At 40.3% G+C, this 21332-nt stretch overlaps 1 protein-coding gene across 2 annotated transcripts in view; it reads right to left on the bottom strand.

Annotated features, from left to right (window-relative positions):
* Positions 1-1920: 1920 nt before the first annotated feature.
* The window catches only part of ca10a (carbonic anhydrase Xa), a 265507-nt gene continuing 246095 nt past the window's right edge, over positions 1921-21332 (bottom strand). For both annotated transcript variants that reach the window (XM_044102569.1, XM_044102568.1), the window contains exons 5-9: positions 19867-19962; positions 10515-10587; positions 5985-6139; positions 5647-5821; positions 1921-2743 (exon numbers count right to left, since the gene is read on the bottom strand). In XM_044102569.1, the coding sequence (XP_043958504.1) occupies positions 2721-2743; positions 5647-5821; positions 5985-6139; positions 10515-10587; positions 19867-19962 (522 nt within the window). In that variant the 3' untranslated portion in view covers positions 1921-2720. The remainder of the gene's footprint in view (positions 2744-5646; positions 5822-5984; positions 6140-10514; positions 10588-19866; positions 19963-21332) is intronic.

Genomic DNA, 21332 nt, shown 5'->3' with positions numbered 1-21332 from the left:
CATGAAGGAGTCTTTATGAATGTTTATGGTTGTTGACATTAAGTGGTATTTGGAAAATAATGGCAACGCAAAGCTGACAGTCTTAATGGACTTTGAGTGCAGATTTTAGCACAACTAGGCTTTAAAAGTGTCATTAAATAACTAGTAAATAATGACACTTTCAATGGACCTTTTATGCAAGCTTAATGCAACTTTGCTTTAAAAGTGGAATTCTTAAACAATGCAAAGTTGACACTTTTAACGCAACTTTTAGTTCAACTTTGACGTAAAAGTGTCATTATTTAAAGAATGACAACAGTCAAACAGATTTCTGTTTGACTGTTGCAGAATTCTCTGCTGAATTCTTCCTCTGTGTGTGTGTGTGTGTGTGTGTGTAGGTTTTCTCCACTTGTTGTTACAGGCCATTATGTGTGAAATTTCCCATAAAAGCAGATCAGTTTTAAGAAATTGGAGCAAAAATATTGAGGAAAATTAAGATTTCTGAACAGCTGATGGAGCCACCGTGATCCACTATCCACACATAGTGTCACTTTACATCTTCAGACAAAAAAAAAAAAAAAAAAGTTTTCTCCTGCTTCCTCCTTGACGACTGTTGCCTCAGACCAGACCTGGTACCATTTGGTGCGTGGAGACACTTTCCTCCTCCTGCCCCCTGATGCTCGCCGATGTGATCTGAAAGACTCTGACATGTCAGTGTAACTCCGACAGAGCCTCCACCGTACGCGTCTAATAAGCTCTGGCTGTGCATGTGACAGTAAAAAAGAAGGAAAGAAAAAAATAAAAAATAAAAGCCTGACTGTAATACCACATCTGCACTTTCTGCAACAACCCCGTGGTGCCGCTCCAGACGCACCGTCGGGTCTCCGGAGGCGGAATATTGACATACGAACACATTTAATACACATTCATGTCAAACAATGCTAACATCCTGTGACAGCCTGCCTGTTTCCAGAACACATTTCGACATACGGATGTGCAGGGCGCATTTCAATAATGACATAAAACGGATGCAATATGCACAACCAATAAGAAGGCAGGGAAATGCCCTTTTTAAAAAAATGTCTTTAAAATGAAATTTAAAAAAAAGCATTTTGTGCTGACAAATCAATTAGGACACTTTGATATTTGTTCCCACACAGGGATATCGCATGAGCTGCGTATGATTGCAACATCTGTTTCTCAGACTTTTGAAGGAAGCTTACTTTGTTAAAGCCTCTCAGTCTCCCCTGAGTTTTAAATTTGAGCGTAAACATCGTTTGGGGATCCAAAGAGCTCAGGGATTTAAAGGGGCCTCAAGGGAATTTGAAATCAATTATTCCTCTTTTCTGAACATGGGGAGTTTTAAATAAACTGCCAGCATGCTAAATAAGTCTGTAGAAACCCTAACGTATCATAATCAGGCGTTCAGCATGACTTTACATTCTGAAACAGACCTGAATCCACCTGTAATTCTGCCATATATCAGAGGGGGTTTGAAGATTACGTCTTGAACATGTCAAAACAAACATTGCAGTTTTGTTCAAGTGCAAATAAATCCCTTTTACAGTGAAAGAAAAAATTAGATTACTTGGATATGTATGAACTTTTCCCGATATTTAATGCAGATTTGTCTTAATTTTTGTGTGTGTTTTGAGCAGCACAAAGACAAGAACAGACATGAGGACACCAGTTTTTTTTTTTTTTGGTTTTTGTTTTTTTACATATTGAAGCGTTCTCCAGTGGACTTTTTAGACACATTTATTGGGCCGATAACATTACTCAAACACAGTGTATGACCATTGTAAACAAGAAAACAGAAAAAAAAGGCATCAGCTCACACCGAGAACCTCTCGAGAATTCAAAGTGTGCCAAGCTGTTTAAAATTCTTAACTTTTGTATCTTTTTATCACTTCAAATCTTCTTTATATATATATATATCTCTTGTTTTTTTTAATTTTATTTTGTAATTCATCACTTTTCCTTTACATTGTTGTTTTTCTCCGGTATCGATAATAGTAGTAATATGTACACACGAGGCCCGGGACGCACCGGGCCGGGCCGGGCGCCGGATTGCTCGTTTCCTGTAGCATGACTCAGTTTTGGGAGAAAAAAAAAAAAAAAAAAGTCTTAAGTAAGGCTGTGTTGTCTTTGTTGCTTTCTGCTGTTTACATGCCCCTGTACGGGTGACCGTGATGAAATGTTCGTGTGAGTCCCGTTGACCGCTTAGTGCTGACCGTTCGGTTTGTCGTTCGATGGTACCACTGATGGCAGCATCTTTTTTGTATGTACAAAGGCTTTAATGTCCCGAGGTTGTCCTGTTGGCTGGGAGGCTATCAAATCATTTTAGTTTTCTTTTTTCTTTTTAGTTTTTCTTACTTTAAGTGTCTTCTATTTTGATTGCCCACCCAAAACAGAAAAAAAAAAAAATCTGTATCAAAATGTTCAGATAGATGTAGTCATACCGTGTAGGGGGGGAGAAAGGACGTGTTAGATTGAGGGCTACAACAGTTCTCAATGTAAGAAAAGAAGAGTCTTTTTGTTTGCAAGTTCTCTCATTCAAGAAAAAAAAAGTGATCAGTTTCTTTCTTTGTACAATGTCATGAAAGATTCTCAGATGAGATGAAGCCTTGAGACCGATTCCACATTCCGACGTCCCGCCCGCTTGCCTCGTTCCCACTCTCCATCTCCGACATTCGTTTCTTGTCCTCGCTCATCCGTAGGGGTGGAGAGAGGGGAGACGCCTACTTTAGCAACCACTCATTCACTGCAAGAGAGAGGGGGTGGGGGTGGGGGGGGAGAGCAGTAAGAATAATGATTTGTATGTAGAAAGAAAAAAATTGCTGTAAAAGTATGCACCACGCTCCACAGTTCAGCTGTTCTGTGCCGTTATTCCCCCTCCTCCTCCTCTGTGCGCCGGCCATATTTCATCTTTAGCCACAGCGCTCCGTTTCAGAGGGATGTTGCCCGAGTGAGTGGAGTGAATGTAAATGTGTGAGTTGACTGCTGGGCTGGAGGTGGAGTTAAGGAGGGGACTGTTATTTTTCAAGTGCCAGCCTTTGTAGAAATTTAACGGTCGTGTCAGAGCCGGGAGAGGTGAGGAAAACTCTGGGCTTATTAAAACGGAAACTGGCAACGTTTTTTTTTTTTTTTTTTTTGCAACATAATCAGATGCTTAAAATACACCTAAAATAACTATTCAAACTATTCACTAACTAACTACATTGCCAGTAAAGTGACATCAACGTGCCTTTTTTATGCCACCAGGTTTTTCTCTTGCTCACAATACAGATGCGAGTCATTAAACATCCAATAAATTGGATGCTTTATTGAAATTAGTACCATGTGAAGTGTGCAGCGAATATTAGTATGTTAAAAAAAGCAACTAATGCTAAAAATCCCAAAAATAGATTCATCTACTCCACATCATAAACTAAAGAGAAGTTTCGTCTTTACTGGTTGACTAGGAGCAAAAGGAGAAAGGCATGTGAAAATGTTCAAAAAGCCTGTATAGTGTTAACATTCTTCTGTTGAAAAATCAACATATACTATATGAAGTGAAAAATACTTTTAGTAGTAAGATACTTGTGAATCGCTTAGATATTTCATGGTATTAACACTAATACTGAGAGCTGATTCACATCTTTGTCGCATGGAATCCACCAACTTCTGGCATTCAACAATTCCTCTGAATTTCTTGCTTTTTTCCATCATATTTTGTCATTCCACAAGTTTTCTGTTGGTTTATTCATTTGCAATCTTGCTGGCCTCCAACCAAGGCGTTGCACCCTTATTGGTTTGCTTAAAGTTCTGAACTTGAACATTTGAGAAACAAAGCTATCGCACCATACCTGAGCCACCACGCACATGCTTTATTCAACATGAGACATTGCATGGGCTTCTTCCAGACATTAGGTGCATTTGAATTGCTACAGTGCCCACAGGTAACAGTAGAGCCTGCTTTGATCACCTTTGTGTGCGGATCATTGTGTCAGTCTTTGCCATTTTGGCTCGTCTTTGATCCGTTCAAATGATTCCGATTCTTTCATCGTCTTTATGGTTTTGTTTTACATTTCGAACAGATTTAGCAGTTTTTTCCCCCTGACACTCCTATGTTCTTTTTTTAATCCTACCCAGAAAAATAATTAAATCAAATTTCGAACTTTTTCAGATTTTCCAGAAACCCTATTTTCTGTCAGTAGCAATCTAGAAACATTCTGATCTCCCATTTATTACATTAGTACTGTTGCTCATTCCTCAGATGGAGGTGTGGATCTCGTTGTTCCCTGCCTGGTATTTTCCTCCACTTATCAAGTTGTGTTCACATATTCAAGCTAAAATTAAAGACGTCAGTTCTCAATTGCAGCCTGAAAATGTTCCACTTGCAAAAACAATTAGCTTAGCAATGTTGTGTTGCCTATACGGCATCGTCTGCAGTGCACGCTTTCTCCCTCACAAACTGTTGCACAGAAGGAGAAGTCTTGCTTTTTTTGGGGGGGGGAGGGGAAGTGGAGTGAACAGTGCAGAACAGAGGAAGAATGAGGGAACGAGATACAGAGAAAAATGGTCATGCTTTGGGCGAGCCACGGTACAGCAAACCCCACAATGAGCAGAAGGCGGCGAGGCTACCGCTCACCTTAAACACATTTTACGCTCCAGGAGTGACAATTCAGCCACTTCATATTTGGCCAGAAACGGTGAAGAGGAGATTGGAAGCTGAACTACAGAGTCCAGAGTCATAGGGAGTAGTGACAAGATCGTTTTAAGCCACAATTGAGTCATAACCAAATGTTCTGATTAATAAAATAAATAAATAAATCATTGGAATATTTGCTAAATCAGCCAAAGAGAAACTAATCAGAGTAGAAGAAGACTACTACAAAAGCAACCGTCTAACATTTCAAAATGAATTCCGGGACAAAGACCTTCAGTTTTGGTCTTATAGTCTAATAAAACAAAAATCTAAGTGTTTGGTCTTGATCACCATAGTGACGTTTGGAAGAATAAGCAGAAGGTACCATCCTGGGAACAACATCCCAACAACATACTTGAAGTAAGTAGAAACAATATAGAAGGCATCATGAGGAAAAGAACATAACATTCATACATCAAGCCAACATCTCAAGACCTGAGCTTGGAGACGCTTTGGACAAAACATGGTCTTCCGTATAGGAAACCGCTTTAGGCATATAGCCAATTTAGCTGCAAAGTGGCTTCTTAAGGACATCAAAGTTAACATTTTGGACTAGTCTTATTAAGGTCCCAATGTCAATCTCCTGAAAATAAAGGTCAGCAGTGGTGTTTGGAAGCAAAGGGCCCCAGAAACAAGAGTCGTTTAAGTCAGTTTTGTCAGGAGGAATGGGGCAAAATTCAAGCAAACTATGTGAGCAGATTGTGTTTGACCAATGACACACGATCTAAAACCGACTCTGCAAAACTACAAGAGCGTGCGTTAACGTCTGAATTTGATGGTCTTTTTGGACATATTGAGTTTCAGTAGGATGTTGGTAATAAGTTTAGTTTCGTACATTCCTCCAATCACCGGACGTCATTGGTTTGACCCAAAGTAGATGAAAAGTTTTTATATTTTACTTAGTGCTAAAATAAGTAACCTGTTTAACATGTCCTAATAAAGCAACTATACTCAGGAGAAAGTAGTAGTGTTTGTACCCCGGTACTGAAGCTTCTGAGCCCTGTTGTTAGGGCAGTCTTTGCCCTGCATGCTGAAGTTGATGTTGGTGCGGATGCAGCGGTTGTTCAGCGGCTGCACAGGGCGAACGTTGTCGCTCATGCTCAGAAAGATCTGAGACGGCTGGTTCTGGCTCAGCAGCCGCAAGGAGTGCATCTAGGTGGAAAGACAGAGGAAGGCACAGAGACAGAGTGAGAGGCTTACAGAAGCGTTACCAAACTCTTTACAGCATTACTTTCCGGGAAGTGGCGAGAATTGGATGCATCCTTTAGTAAGGTGAGATTTTTCTGCAGCCCGGTACGGTATGGCTGTGGCTCACCTGCATGCGTGTGAGGTACACTGGCTTGTTCATCAGGATCCATGTGGCCGTTTCAAAGCATGGAGGGATAGTCATTGATCCTTCGTAGGTGATAAAACTATTCGTTTCTGGGTAAATCTCTTCTATGTTCAGGCCAGTCAGAAGATATGCATCGTCTGCAGAGGAAGAAGTAGAGGAAAAAGAAAAAAAAACAACAACAATGTCTCAACAGAACCCACTGCACTCTGGTTGTGTGTTTGAACCTTTGTAGGTTACACAAGTACGATTTGCCTGAGGTTTTCCTTTTCTTTATGTTCAATATTCACAAACTTTCACTCTTTTTGTCTCACACAGCTCACCTTTTGATCAAATAGCATTAAACAGCAGTCATGCCGATGTTATTGTTTTAGTGTACAGAAGCGTTTAAAACGGAGTCGCTTATGACAGAATGAGACTGGAGCCTGCTTTCACGTCCCAGAAAACGCCTCCAGCAGCAAGTTTTAGTAAGACGAATAGTTTGATAAATCATCTTGTGCTTTTTAATGACAATTTATCATGTCACATTCACATGACTGCCATTGCTTATTTGGTTGCTTTCCTTACTGGGTCAACTTAAGCATATTGTTTGTTTATTGGGTTAGAAAGTTCTGGTTATGATTGCTTAGCCATGTTAGCTGAACATATACGGCACAGCCCCAGAGTCAGATTAAATAAATCAGAATTAGTTAGGCTAGAGCTCGCCAATCCAAAAAATGTGAAAATGCTACCCAGTACGTGGTCTCCGTGTTTGCACACTTTCAAACACCCAGGCTCGCTATGTGAAAACAACCCCAGCCGCACTCTCTTGGCTCATAGTAATGTAGCGTTGTGAAATATTTATGACCCTGGACACTGACATGTTGACAAGCGTTGCAGTTGGTCTGAACCCTTCACAACATGCACTGCAGTTTGACTCTTTCATCACACCCCAGTCTTGTCACCGAGACCTGAGCGTGGGTATTCTGTGGGGGGTTTGGTGGGTACACGGTCCTCGCTGCTCATCGTGCCTTCAGCTCATGTTTCAGAGCTAATTTCTCCTCGCCTTTCGCGTGGCGTCTACAGTCGGGTGAGTGGCAGGCTGTTGGTGTTGCACTTCAAAACCCGTTTTATCCAAACTGTCTTCACTGTCACAATGCTAATTGGACAGACTGTCTCTTGCTCTGTGTTCACACTCCACTAGATTGCTCCCAGTAACTCGCCGTAGTCTGACGCCTCGGATGACAAAATGGACAGCCTACTGTGATGGGGTCACCGTGGTGGACTGCTGAAAACTTGAGCACTAATTAAACGCCATTAAGGCTGGTTCAGTTTGAGATTCTGCTGGTGTGACGTAATCCACGGTGGGACGGAATTACAATACAAAAAACCTACATTTCAGACAGAAATGTTCAAATGTTTGACTGGTTTAAGCGCTTTTATTTGTGACAACTGATGGAAACATAATATCACAAAGGCAACTTGAACGATTACATAAACCAGTTTTTAAATTATAGACTCATTTATCAAGTGATAAAAGCTATTTCAACTAGCCTGGCTCAATGTAAAGACATAACCTCGCCCATCATCATTTCCTTAAAGGGGCAGTATTATATATTTTCCTGGCATATAATACCATATTGTATCATGGCCTCAGAAAACCGCTACACAAAATCTGCTCTCTGATTGAAAAAAACTGGTGTTCTAACCATCTGTGCTTACCGACGATTCGTCCTACCTTGCGCAGATATTCAGACCAGCGGCTCAAGGAGGTTGGGTAGTATACTTTTCCACATAAGTACGCACACCCACGAAATTCAGACCAATCACACAATAGTTTTGCATGGAGAAACGTTTGCCAACGGCGTTGTGACCAGAAGAGACGGACGACACGAGGTTGACAACAAAATGACGCAGTTTTTCCTCACGCAGCTACGACAGCGAGAATTGATTTCGGCAGTTCGGCTCAACCAAATCTAAACCCATCAGGCCACATGCAACCTCTGGCTGACTGTCTCCCAAATGGCCTTCATGTCTTAGCGTGTTTTAAGAATATTTATGCGTTAAATCCTAACACAATGAGTGCTACTTGCAAAATTTAATTTACCGATGCGTTCATAATTAGCAAAAAAAGCATTGGTTTGTGATTTACTTTACTTTTTGTAACATTTCACGTAATCATTAAGTCTTATTGTAGTTCTAATATAATTCTCAACATTACTGCAGGAGTTTAGTCAAAAACAATTTGTCACCTTCCTAAAGTAATGGACTAGGTCTTGTTTTGGCCAAGAGATTATTATTTATTTATTCTTTTCACAAAAATCGCTTTTGGCAAAAAATGACTTGGGGCATTATTCTTGGAAGGTATTAATATTTAGTGAACAACATGTTTTGTGAAATCCGGGCAGGCAATTTTTTTTGTGGGATACATCTTAATTCCGATCTCTTAATCATGCATGGTGTGAATGCATCATTTTATTTTCACGCGAGCACATATGTGCATTGCGATGCTTTGGGATGGGAGAAACGTTGGCTGCAGGGCTCAGAAGCATGAGTGCGTGGTGGTGTGTGTGTGTGTGTGCGTGAGTCAGCGTGTGTGAGGCGCTGTATCAGACTGAGGTTTCGGACAGCTGTCAGAATCCTCTGCAGCTCCCGTCATTTGGACAGAAAGAATTCCCTCTCACAGCACAACACCCTCCAGCTGCACCCAAATCCCTCTGGGACTCCTCCAAACCACCAGGGGTCAGCACATGTAATCTGCCACTCACCTCCAACCCATTAATCCAATTATTTGTCTTTTCTTTTAAGTTGGCCCCGGGCAATCTCTGCAGTGGGATGGAGTGAGAGATCTCTGGAGAACAGCCGTCGACTTCTGCCGCAGCCAAAAGCCCCCTTCCAGCTATCAAGAGGTTGTTTTTTTGGGGGTTTTTTTTCTCTCCCCCACCGGGAATCTCAACATCTAAATCTTCCAACAAAATAATGGTTCTCCAAAAGATCCCGAACAGCAACGCACTGACTGTCTAATCACACCACGAGGCAAAAGTTAAATTTTTTTCAAACTTGGCGACTCTCAAAGCGAGTGCCTGGACGTACCGATCTCTCACAGTAAAAGCAACTGAGACTAACTGACACCAGATTATTTTACACGCCATATCTGTGGAGTATCACACATGACAATCGGTTTGGTTCAAAATACTTTATTTATCCCGCAGGGGAAATAATTGCTGACGTAACTCGCTGCGGATGGTGATGCTGTGGACAGGAAGTATCTCCGGTGCAGCAACAAAGCCTCTTGACTGTCATGACATGCAATAAGTAGAACTGTCGCGATGAGCAATAAATCAGTTTGTCACGTGGTTAATTAAACAAATTCAATATTGCATGATTTATCGTTTTTCTTCTTTCTACCAAAATCTGGATGACAAAATTTTTCAGACTGGTGTTTTGGTCCCTTTTATTTGAAGGACAGTTGTGTTAACGACGACTTTATAATTCATTCTATTTACCGTTTCTGTTATTTTGTTTTATTTGGATATTTAAAATGTCCTCCAGTTCCTGTGTTAAATGTTTGTTAGAATCTAAAGCTGATTGACCTGTGAGACTGTGTTCTTGCGTTATTATGCTATTACCCTTAAATTACTGGAAAATGCTCTGAAAAGAGCAATATTATCGTTTATCACAATAACCTCTGGGACAATTTATTGTCCAGCAACAATGTGTTATTGTGACAGGCCTGGCAATAAGCTCGATATCCAGGCAGCAGAGGTGTAGAAATCAAGCATCTCGACATTAAGACTGTTTCTGCAAACATTAGCGACAGAATGGGTCAAACTGTAATATGAGACCATGTGTCTGATAAGGGCCAGCTTTAAAATGTCATCCCGACTGTACCATCAAACGGCAACTCTCCTTGAAGTGGAGGCCGAGTAAAGTCACAGAGGTCAACAGAGGAGCAGAATGTGCAGAGTGTTGTTGTTTAGGAGGCTGTTTTGTTAGGAGTTGGGATTTGTGACTTGGTACCAGTATAAGGAACTCTTAGTTATTTATGTTTCATAAGTGCCCACCATGCTACCATGTCCTGCTGGGTGAGCATGCAGGACAAACAACCTTGCATGAAAATATAGCTGCAATTTAGAGAGACTAATTAACTTAATATGCATATTTTAGTAATGTGGAAGGAAGATAAAGGGAACATGTAAACTCCACGCAGAAACACTCTACAAAAATGACAAAAAGAGATGGAATCTGCAAATGGGCAAATACGTTTTCACATTATTATAAACCGCCACGTTGTTTTGGGTGGGGGGTTAATTATCTTGTTCGCATAGTTAGCAACATTTTTTTTTCATTTCAGTGAAGTGCTGCAGACTAAAAGGAACAAGGTGATTTTTGTTCGCTCCTGCTAAAAATCAAAAACCAGTTGCCTTCAAAATGCCCCTGCAGCTTCTGTACGGCTTAACAAAACGTTTAACGTTAGAATCTAATCAGTGGAGATGCTCTGTCGTCTGTCATGTAGACGACTGCACAGGCACTTACTTTTATATGTTATTCTTGTGATGGTGTCTCTGTTCAGCATGCGATTCAGGAAAGAGTTTGACGTCTCAGCGATCTGGATGAAAGAGAAGCGGGGAGAACATGGGAAGAAAAGGGTGAGGTTAACGTTGGTCAAATATTGAATTGAGCACATCTAAAATTAACCCGAATCCACTCAGCACTTAATCTACTCAGGACAGCGCTCTTAAGTATAGAGCCAATGTTCTTTTTTCAAATCTTATCTTTAATAGCCATGAAATGCTGAAGCCCACTCATGTATTTTTCTCAGTCAGACGCCCTTACACAATTTTCTACTGCTGTTCTGTCTTTTCGGAGGAAAAACAAAAGCTCCCACTGGTTTCGAGAAAGCAGAAAATAAAAGATCTTATAGACACACACTGCTTTGGACCAAGAACACAATGCATCTTTGTGAATAGGAAATGCAACGCGTCTTTTTTTTTTTTTCTTCTTTCTCCATCCTGGCATAATTCTATTATAGATCAAAACGAGTTTAATTTGATCAGAGATGAAAGTAAAAGAGGGTTGTTGAATGTGACTCGGCTTGATTTAGTGTTTCCTTTTGAAACAACAAAACACCTGTCCTCTACCCACAAAGGACGTTTGCCCGCAACTTTTGGGAAAGACAACCAAAGACGCTTTAATCCCATCATAGAAAGCACTTGAAACAACTGGAATCTGGTAACAGTGTAAACAGTGTATAAAGCAGCCAAACAATGCTCTTTGATTTATTTTTTAACCAGTACCAGTCAGCCTCCAATATGCTTGAACACACAGTGATAGTCAACACCTTTGTTTTGTATTAGTCACAAAAAATTGATTACAATTCATTATTGCTTAGCACAAGTTCTTATTTACATCGTCTGTAATCCTGACACTAGAGCTGGCTCCATATTGCAGAACAGAACCAGCAACACACAGGTAAAATAGAAGTCATTTCAACTATATCATCGCATAAAACACAAGTACATAGTCATGGGAACATATTTCACGTAAAGGATGCTGGAACTGATTAGAGGCCAAGAATTACTGATAGTTATTAACCCCAAAAGTGAGAATAAAATCAAAAATGATGGTTTTGACGTGATTTATCAATGCTGCTCATGAACATTTTGACGTTGAAAACCATTTGACTGGGTTGATTAAATCGATAAGCTCAAAATTATTTAATTAATAATAATAATATATTAAAGATCTGTTGTTGTATCAACCTTCCAGAACTCTCAGGTCTTCTGGTTCTGGTTCTGCTCTGCATCCCCAGAACCAGAACCAAACGAGGAGAAGCAGCATTTAGCATCTATGCACCACAAATCTGGAACAAACTTCCAGAAAACTGTAAAACAGCTGAAACACTGACTTCCTTTAAATCTCAACTAAAAACCCACCTATTTAGGATTGTATTTGAAACGTAATCAATTACAAATTTAATGACAGAATTTGACTTAATGTCGTGTTTTGATTGTTGATTCTATGTTGCATTGTGTTTTTGTGTTTTATTTGATGTAAAGCACTTTGAAATGTCTTGCTGCTGAAATGTGCTATACAAATAAAATTTGATTGATTGATTGGACACATTGACCTGAACAACAAACGCAAATTGTCAAAACACCAGAAGAAGAATGCAAATGTGGGGTCAGCAACGAAGGGTGCTGTATATTCAACTAATTCAAAGACGGACGGAGTCGGACGGATTATTCAGACAAACTTTAGAGAATAAAAAGGATGAACAAATCTTACATAATACGATGTGTGACAGAGTGTCGGTGTTGGGTCTATTTTAGTTCCTAACACGCAAGGAATCAACCAGAGACACAAATTACTTTTCTGCAGAAGAGGGAAGTTTGAGCCAGACACGGAGAACCGCCGTCAAACACGGTCTGGGATCAACTCCGTCGGCTCTCAGTCCCCAACTGCCTTTTATTATGATTACAAAGAAGGAGGTTGGCTTTTTCACACAACGGATCAAAAGACCTTTACTACAGGATGAACCTTCTGTGGACATGCCCTTACAAGGACACAAGGCTAACCATTACCAATCAGTTTCACAGGAAGCTAATAAAACAATCAGCCAATGACCACAGCAGCTAAAAACACAAGAATGTGTAAATGTTTCTAGTCTCCAGGCAAGCATCCTAAAAACAGTTAATGATGTACTACACAAGAAAGAAGTCAAACAAACAACACACAAAATAATACTATGGAAACATTACCTTTTAAACAAACTCATAAGTAAATGAACGTAGATAATTTTTCTAACAGTCAGAGATCTGAAAACTCTCTCTAGAAAACCCCTCCGTGTTTTTCTTCTTCTAATTTCTACTTCTAAGGGATGTATAGTCCATTCCATAAAAGGTCCACAAATAGTCGGTTTTGAACCAGATACAAACTATGAAACACTAACCAAATCTACGATTACAACTCAAAATAGTTACTTATATTAAATTATAATATCCCAATAAGTCATAAGCAAATTATGGTTGAACCCAAAACAAATTCTTAACGAAGGGAACGGTTTCATTCCTGCAGGGCCAAGAAAGTTTTTCCCTTAATTATTGAGAAGAGTGTGCATCATTTTTGACATGTCACTTTTAATAAAATATAATTTAGAAAAGGACACATATTTTACAGCGTCTTATTATGTTTTGAGAAATGCTCCTCTCATTCTTTGTCAACAATGAACTTCTTGGTTGATTTAATCTTATTTTGAATTGAACTCTTCAAGGACTATGAATATTTTGGGGCTTAACTGTAAGTAAAAATCCAAGGTTTAGAAAGAGTGCAAACGAAAATGCTACTCTTGACGGTTGTTTTATGATGGCAGAATTTTTCAAATGTCCTTGCTTTAAATTAACTTTGGCTTTAGCATCCAAGAACAACAAATCTACATTTTTTATTTTTTTTTCAAAAATAACAATGGTAAGCGAGTTATGGACTTTCAGTAATAACAAATCTGTTTAAAAACCTCTCAACAGAACTTCCATGAGATTATCAACAGTATCAACGGCTGCCTTTGTATCAAGGGGTTGTGGGCGAAGCTCCAACTCTGCACCGAGCGTACAAACATATAAGCAATAGAAAACTTACTCAATGCCTTGCTAATAGATAAAGAGTGCTCCGTTTTTAAAATGCGGCCCTCGGCATCTGCCCGTACAGCCTATATCTGAAATCAGTGTGCTGCTTTTTCAGTGCACATCTATCCAGCTTGGACGGTTTCTCAAGTTAAACATTTCAAATTAAATCTGTTAGGTGGACATAATGCACAGGGTGTGGAAATAACCAAAAATCCCTGTAAAAGGCCAGGGAACATGAAATCCTATTTAGTGAGTAGTCCTGCGTACTGGATGGCCCTCATTTACTTGGAGGTGCATGCATATGACCATCATGGGATTGTGCTTCCTGCCCTCCTCCAGGCTATGTGCTTCCTCCTTTCTTCCTTTGCCCCCCCCCTTCTCCCTCAGCTCTGTGGACTTAGCAGCTCTAACGGCCGAGGTGTCTTTCGGCAGAGTGATTAAAAAGAGATGTGCCTGTCATCCACCTCTTTTCTTCGCACTAAAATTACTCAGTTGCTGCCCTTTCCCATCTTCAGGCGGGCATTATGGTTTAACAGCCCCTCATGCTGCTCTGTGAATTTTCCTGCTCTCCTCCTCACCCCTGTCTCCCTCGTTTTTTTAATCCTTTTTTTTTTTCTTTCCTAGGAAGCGGTCATATACCGTTTGTGATTCGAAGCAACTTATTTAGCAGGATGGAGGGTAAAAATGACACAGACTGCAGACCCCTGTGACAGAACCGCCTTCCTTTTCTACGTGATTCAACTTAATTCTGAAATGGATGGGAAGCAGGATACAGAATTGCCCATTCTTCTTTAGTGAAATAGCTCAAGATGGGTCCGATTGGATAGAGAGAACATTGACTGAAGTCTTGCCACAGGTTTTCGATTTACTAAGATACCTTTCAACTGGCCACCCTAACATATGGATATGTTTTAATCTAATCCACTCTTTACAGCCCTGTCCTGCTGGAGTGCAAACTTCTACTGTAGTCTCAGGTATTTTGCAGCACATTTCCACATTCTTCTTCTGGGGTTGGTTTTTATTTAGCTGCACGCATTTTCCTTCAACTCTGACCGGCTTCACTGTCCCAGATTAGAGTTCTACTCTAATCGTTATCTGAGTAATGGGGACTTAAAACAAATGCACGCCTCAATTTGAAAACCAGGTGTCGTTTTTCTTCCGCGTCACGATCGCATTAATTTATATTGGTCTGCTTCATAAAATCTTAAAAATAAATAAACAATTGATGCTTGTGGTTGTTACACAACAAAATCCGAAAGCCTTTCGGCAGCGTGAGTAGTTCAGCAAAAGGACTGTTCTGGTTTTCTGCCTCGCATTGTGAGCCAATTCCCAGTCGTGCTAAAAGGTTCCTTAAAACTGAAGAGAATACGCGTCCTTTCCTGGCACTCTGAGTCACAGGGATGAAATCGAAAATGTGAAAATGCCAAAAAAAAAGAGAAAAGAATGATTCATTGGGAAAGTGAGAAAAACGATCCTCCATTCTGTGAAAGATTTGTCTAATTACCACCTAACTACTGTGTGAAGGAAGTAAGTGGGTGACACATGCTTTAAGACAGTGGGAGTGAAGCAACACTTTGGGGCAAAAAAAAGAAAAGAAAGTAAAGAGTATCAGATTTTTAGCAGTGGGCGCTGCATATGACATGACTTTTCTGTTTTTTTCGTGTGGGACAAAACTGGAAGGATTGTTTTTTTTGCTGCATGGAAATATCTGGCGCGTGCGCGCTGCTTTAATAAACCACGGCGCGTTTAGCATTATGTGGGTCTGATTTCATCCGTTACTGTTAATTTCGTCTGGATATGAATATTTTAAACAGAGCGGCAATTAGTGCTGCCTGGAAGAAGAGGCGTGCCAGAGGCGAGAATCGACTCAGTCAATTTTCCAAATGTGTTGTTGTTGTAGCGAAGAACAAAACCATTTAATGTACTACTTGAGAAGTTCTGATCTGAAACTAATCCCAACCTCAGAGGTGGGGGGGAAAGGTGTGCTGGGACTTTTCTGGGTTATGATATCCATCCGTCTTCAATGCAAGTTTAATTCTGTTTCCCGGGTCAGGAGGAGGCCGGTGGCCGGCTCATGTGGTCCGCAGTCAAGAGGTGGGGTCTGCCCCAGGACGGGTCACCGGTGCATTACGGGGCCGACGCAGAGAGAAACACAGCCGCTCAGAACAACAATAATGCCTCGGGGCATTTTGGAAACGCCGATGTGGAAGACGAGCAGAGTTTTCAGAGTCCATACGGACTCAAAAGGTGAACATTTTAAACTTTACATAAAAACGCCCAGAGTCTTTTGTGCCACACACGTTCTTACTCTAAAACATCTCAGAGAAAGCTTAGCATCGCTTCCCGTCTGTAGGAAACATAAACTATTTTCCTATTAGATGTGGAACGGGTATTTACAGTGGTACACCGGTGGCTCATCTAGATTATTTAACGCTGATGCTTTTTCTTAAAAGAACAAGCACTACTGAACTCTGGGGACAGACATTTAAATTCAAACATTCAATTTGTATCGCTAGATTTTTGTTCCTTTGTTGAGTGAGAGCCCCTAATGCTTCCTGCATCATGTTTATGCAGAGCCATTATTCCACATGGGCTTATTTAAATGTCAGCAGATATTCTAAACATATAGAAGGCAGCAGCACATTTATGCTACGGCTACTTTGTTCTTTCCGACTGATGGCCCTGCACACCGTTAGTCCAGCTGCTGGAACTCTCTGATTGGAGCAGATGTTGCACTACTTTATTTTCCAACAATGCAATGCATCAATCCACAAATGTGAGATTGTAGTTTTTAATTTGAAAAAAGAAAAAACAACAAACAAAGAAGAAAACTATAGCTCACAATTAACATGTTCTCCTAAACTTTGAAAGGTTCCAGTGAGCACCAATGTGGTTTCAACTGGGAAAGAGAAGGAACATCATTTTACCACCAACCGGCCACAACCAAGTGCTTCTTGAAAGCTAGCTGCAGACCCTTAGACTTGTTAAAGCTATTTTTGAGGTTTTCCTCTCAACATTTGGGTAAATAATCAGATGAGACCATAATGCAACTTTTTAGATATCACTGCACACATCATGTTCAGAGTAAGACTGGCACAACACTAAAGTGTGGAGGTGGGAACATCATGGCACGGCTCTGTGTTTCAGCAAATGGTAGTGGCAGACCTCATGTTGCTGAAGCAAAGAGAAGTGCATTGTTCATATATGAAGATAAAATGGGGTGAATGCAACTTCTTCAGAAGTCTTTAAAGCGTCAACAAAAAGGTTTCTTGTCTAATTCCGCTAGGTTCCACTTAGCTTTAGTTATAAATTTATGTTATAATCTCATTCTTTAAATTACTAACTGGGATGTCGTAGACATCTGGTGTGAGTTTCAAGTCAATAGTCTTTCTAGAATTATATCTTGTAAGAAAAGTATATTTTCATTAAAATTATTTAATAATTTAATGTTTCAACAGTACAACCAATAAATGTTCATGTTCTTTCCCAGCAACCGAGCTGGTTGCAGCAACTCGTCCAGCATTATTTCCCGAGGCCATGACACCTGCAGCACCCCCTCGCTCTCGTGTTGAAGGAGCCGAGTCAAGGAGTGCCGACTGAGGTCACCATTTCCTCCGTCCTCTCAGGACTCGGTGATGGGCCCATTGACATTGGGGAGCTCATTAGCCGTCGGGAGCTGAACTTTCGGCTTCAGTGTGCAGAGTGGCAAAAGGACATCGGCTGCCTCTTTGATCTCCGGCCTTTCATTCGAGATGGAGACTTCTCAAAAACAACAAAGGGACAACCGAGCGCTGCCATCAGCCTAGTAACGCCGCTCAGCACCGACACAGATCCAGAGAGCATGCCGTTTCGCTCGGCGGGGTAATTAGAGCGCTAATTGTTGGTGAATCGTGAGTCCTCGATTCGGATGAGTCCAGACACTCGAGGAGTTAGGAGGGAGACGGGCCGCAGTGAATGTGATGTGTTGGGGTTTTTCATATGAACACGATGCATTAAACTGAGTTTGTGGAAACATTGCAAATAAATTATGTTCACTGTGTTCATCCACTCACAATTGCTAACCACGAGAAAAAAGTGTTTTAGCTTGTTTGTTTTATCGAGAGCCACGCAGTTTTAGAACGCCATGACCAGGTACATGATTGGAATGATTATGTACATGAATTCTGTACTTCATGGCTGCTTATAGTGAATATACTATATATATATATATATATATATATCAAAGATATTCTACATTTCAACCACTATGATATCTTTTAAATGTCATTTCTGGAATTTGGTAAAGGTTATTTACTTGATAACTGGGCAGATTTCAGATTAAATCACTAGATTATAAAGCCTTCCTCAGTCACTGAACATTTGCCAAGTAACACAGTGGACTATTCACCAATCTCTTGAAAGTTCTTTAAAGTTCAGGTTGAAGCTAAACTAACATCCACGTGTGACTGTTTTCCTACCTCTAAATCTCTCGCAGTACTGAACTGCGTGCTTAAAATAAGTATTTTTGTTTCTACCACTGAAAGCAGAGACAGGTATATAAATACTGCTTCTGGCCTTTCTGTTTGCTTTAATATTGTAGATCATTTGGCTCAGCGTCGCGCACGGAGCTGTGGTCAAAGTCGCTATTTACGGCTCAATCTATAAACATTGTTTGAGTCTCTATTTGTTAACGCAGTCAGGCTTTTTTAGCGTCACAAGTTGTAGTAAGTTCTGCCTGAAACTGTGTGCGTCGTTCCTGCTTGTAGAAACGCAGACTGGCGTACGCTGTAATTTCTGAATTGCAAACCGCTTCTTTTTCCACACCCTTTGAACTCTGCAACGTGGCTAATGTTTGGCGTTTTGGCAACGGGATTTGACAGGCTGGGCTCGTGACGAGGAGGACGGCACACCAACCCAAGAGCGAATCAAGACGAAAGTGACATTGAGAGCGACAACAAAAGACAGACTGAGAAAGTGTGAGCGAGTCTGTTGAATCTGACACTGAAGAAGACGACTTCAGTGGTTTTAGGAAGATGGAGGCGGTGATCTATGACTTTTCCCTCTTTTTTCAAGCAACAATGATACAGTCGCTGTTTTAATAAAATATGTACCAAAAACATGCAACTACGTACTATAAATAATTTTAAAAAAATTTTAAAAAATTAAAAAAATCTCATGTTAAATGTGGAGACAGGTCTGGAAACAATGAAGAGCCCACTGCACTGAACCATTGAAAACCTGGTTATTTTACCAAATATTGATTTTTGAACTCTTTCTGAGTTTGTTGTTTCTGAATGAATATAAACTTGTTAACTTTGAGGTCTCAAAGCACTGCATGTTAGTCATTATTTTGACTATTTCTCATTTTCTGCAAATAAATACTACATTTTTGCTTGGAATTTCAGAGACACGTTGTCAGTAGTTCATAGAATGAAAGAACAATCCTCATTTTACTCAACCATATACCGATAAAAGGTAATATAAGAGAAACTGATAATCTTTAGTGGTCTCCTAATTTTTCCCAGAACTGTACGTACAATTATTTTTTCTTTCCAAAGTCAGTGAGTGTGGCTTATATTCAGCTTATACTCAAGAGTCTGGAATTAGAACGAGTAAAACTCCATCCAGCTTGTCTGTAGAGCATTAAATTCCCAACAAATATTAAAACTTCGTTTTGCATTGGGTAAATGAAATATTCCTCTACGTCTCGCCAATTTGGTTTATAGCAAAGGGAATATCAAGTATGTACTTCATGAGCGTTTTCTTCCATGTAGTCTTGACATGATTCTGAGCTGCAGTAAACGGATTAACTGGTCTTTTCTTTTTTTATTTGGCAAAGCACTTTATTTTATTGACAGCAGTAAAGCTCAGAAAGATCTCAACATATCCACACACAAAGTAAGAATGTTTGTCCATGAGAAAATATGTCTATCTTATAAAGACTTGTCCTTGAAGGCATTTCTCTCTCTCTCCCTCTTTCTTCCTTGTTTGGACTGCATATTCCACCAGCGTACTTTAAACCGCAGCCGTCTTGTCATGATTAAACTGCAGATAAAACCAGGTCAGGGTTTCTTGTGCAGCTACTGCTTCCTCAAAATCCCTTAAATGTAGAAAACCTGTGTCCGAATCAATTCTGCTAAATTTCTAAGAAGTAACCCGGTACAAGATGTCTTGGGAGCATCTTCTGAGGTCAGCCGAGTCCATACAAAGTCCAATTCCTTTTTCAATGAATAAATCCTCGGTAGGTGGACATCATCAAAGGCTTATCTTTACCTCATCTGACTTACCTTCATGAATATGGACACTATGACCAGTCCGTTGGGGCTTTTCGCAGCTTCCGTGTAATTCGTATACAGCTCATGATTGTAGTGAATCAGTTGAACCTGGAAAATACAGAGGACATTGACAGAGTTACTCAAGAAAAAGTAATCGGCTTGAAACTTTTAGATAGCGAACCGGAAGGTTATGTGAACTGTACAGCGCAAATGGAAACCCTGGAACCGAACATTCGACACTATCAGATGCTCCCCTGTACACTTTTCAAGAGGATGAGTGAAGGAGGAAAAAATCAGGGAGGGATCAAATCCTCCTGGGATTTGTCAGATTGTAAATGGAAGGCGCTGCTGTTCGGAACATTGTGATCCTCCGTTTCGAACGTGAACGGCACCGAAAACGAGGGACAGAAACGGGGGCGGGCACCGTCGACGCCTGACCCGAGGCCGGCTCACTGAGTCGGCGGCGGGAGCGGGTGAGCTGAATTGCAGGACACGGTCGATGTTTCTCTGAAGCAGACGCTTTGTCGTCTCCCAGCTGTTCAATATTTCAGCTTTTTTTTTAATGATGTAAGACGTGGGGCGCGGGGCGCTGCGGCTCAATTTCCACCTAGTAAATGTGGAAAGGCTCTAAGAAAGAAATCTGTGCTTTTAAAAGTCTGTCCTAACAAAGAGGGCATTAATGAGCAGCTCTGAGCCAGTGAAAAGGAATCCATCTGGAATATGCACGATTGATCATTAATGTGTTTCAGACAGGACTTTTATGCGCTTGTCAAGCTTTTATTAGCAAAATGAAGGAGCAGAAATATAAATGAATTGAGGGTCCCTCCATTGACATAACTCGCCAACTTTGAGGCTGCTTACTGAACCTGGATGTTGTACCTTCTTTGGGGGTCAAACTTATGTAATAAGATATTTTTCAAACAAAGAAATCAAAGTAAGAATATGTGCAAAATATTTTTTGTCTCACAAAGGGGAAATTTTGGTGCAATAGCAGCATTAAATGAGTAAAATCCTAAAATGTAAGTTAATGAGTATTAAATAGAAGGATGTGCAAAAAAGACATAAGGCATGAAAACAGATACAACAGTAGTAGTAGTAGTAGTAGTTAGAAAGCATTGCAGTTGCTACTTGAATATCAGTGTGTTACAAGTGACATAATTGGTAAAAACAAATAGACCTTTTATAAAAAACAGGCTCTTGTTGCAAAGCGTGTCACCGAAAATGTCTACAACTACAAGAAGCAGAAAGAGTGTACTTCAACTTCAAAGCAAAGACGGGAAGGATGTGCGACAGAAAAGTTAAAAGAATCATCAAATATGTGTCCAAGAACAAAAGAGTAGTAAGTTTTTGAAACACCTGGCAAAGCCAATTATTTATTTTGTTTTTTTTTTCCTCTCGTGAAAATCAGAGCAAATGCTGAAGATAAGGAACATAATCTGGGCAGGTGAGGCAAAAGCTGAACGTTTTGGATGTCATTG

This window comes from Gambusia affinis, linkage group LG20, assembly GCF_019740435.1.
Source record: "Gambusia affinis linkage group LG20, SWU_Gaff_1.0, whole genome shotgun sequence".
NCBI classification, from domain to species: Eukaryota; Metazoa; Chordata; class Actinopteri; order Cyprinodontiformes; family Poeciliidae; genus Gambusia; species Gambusia affinis.
This window is presented reverse-complemented; position numbering and strand designations above follow the sequence as displayed.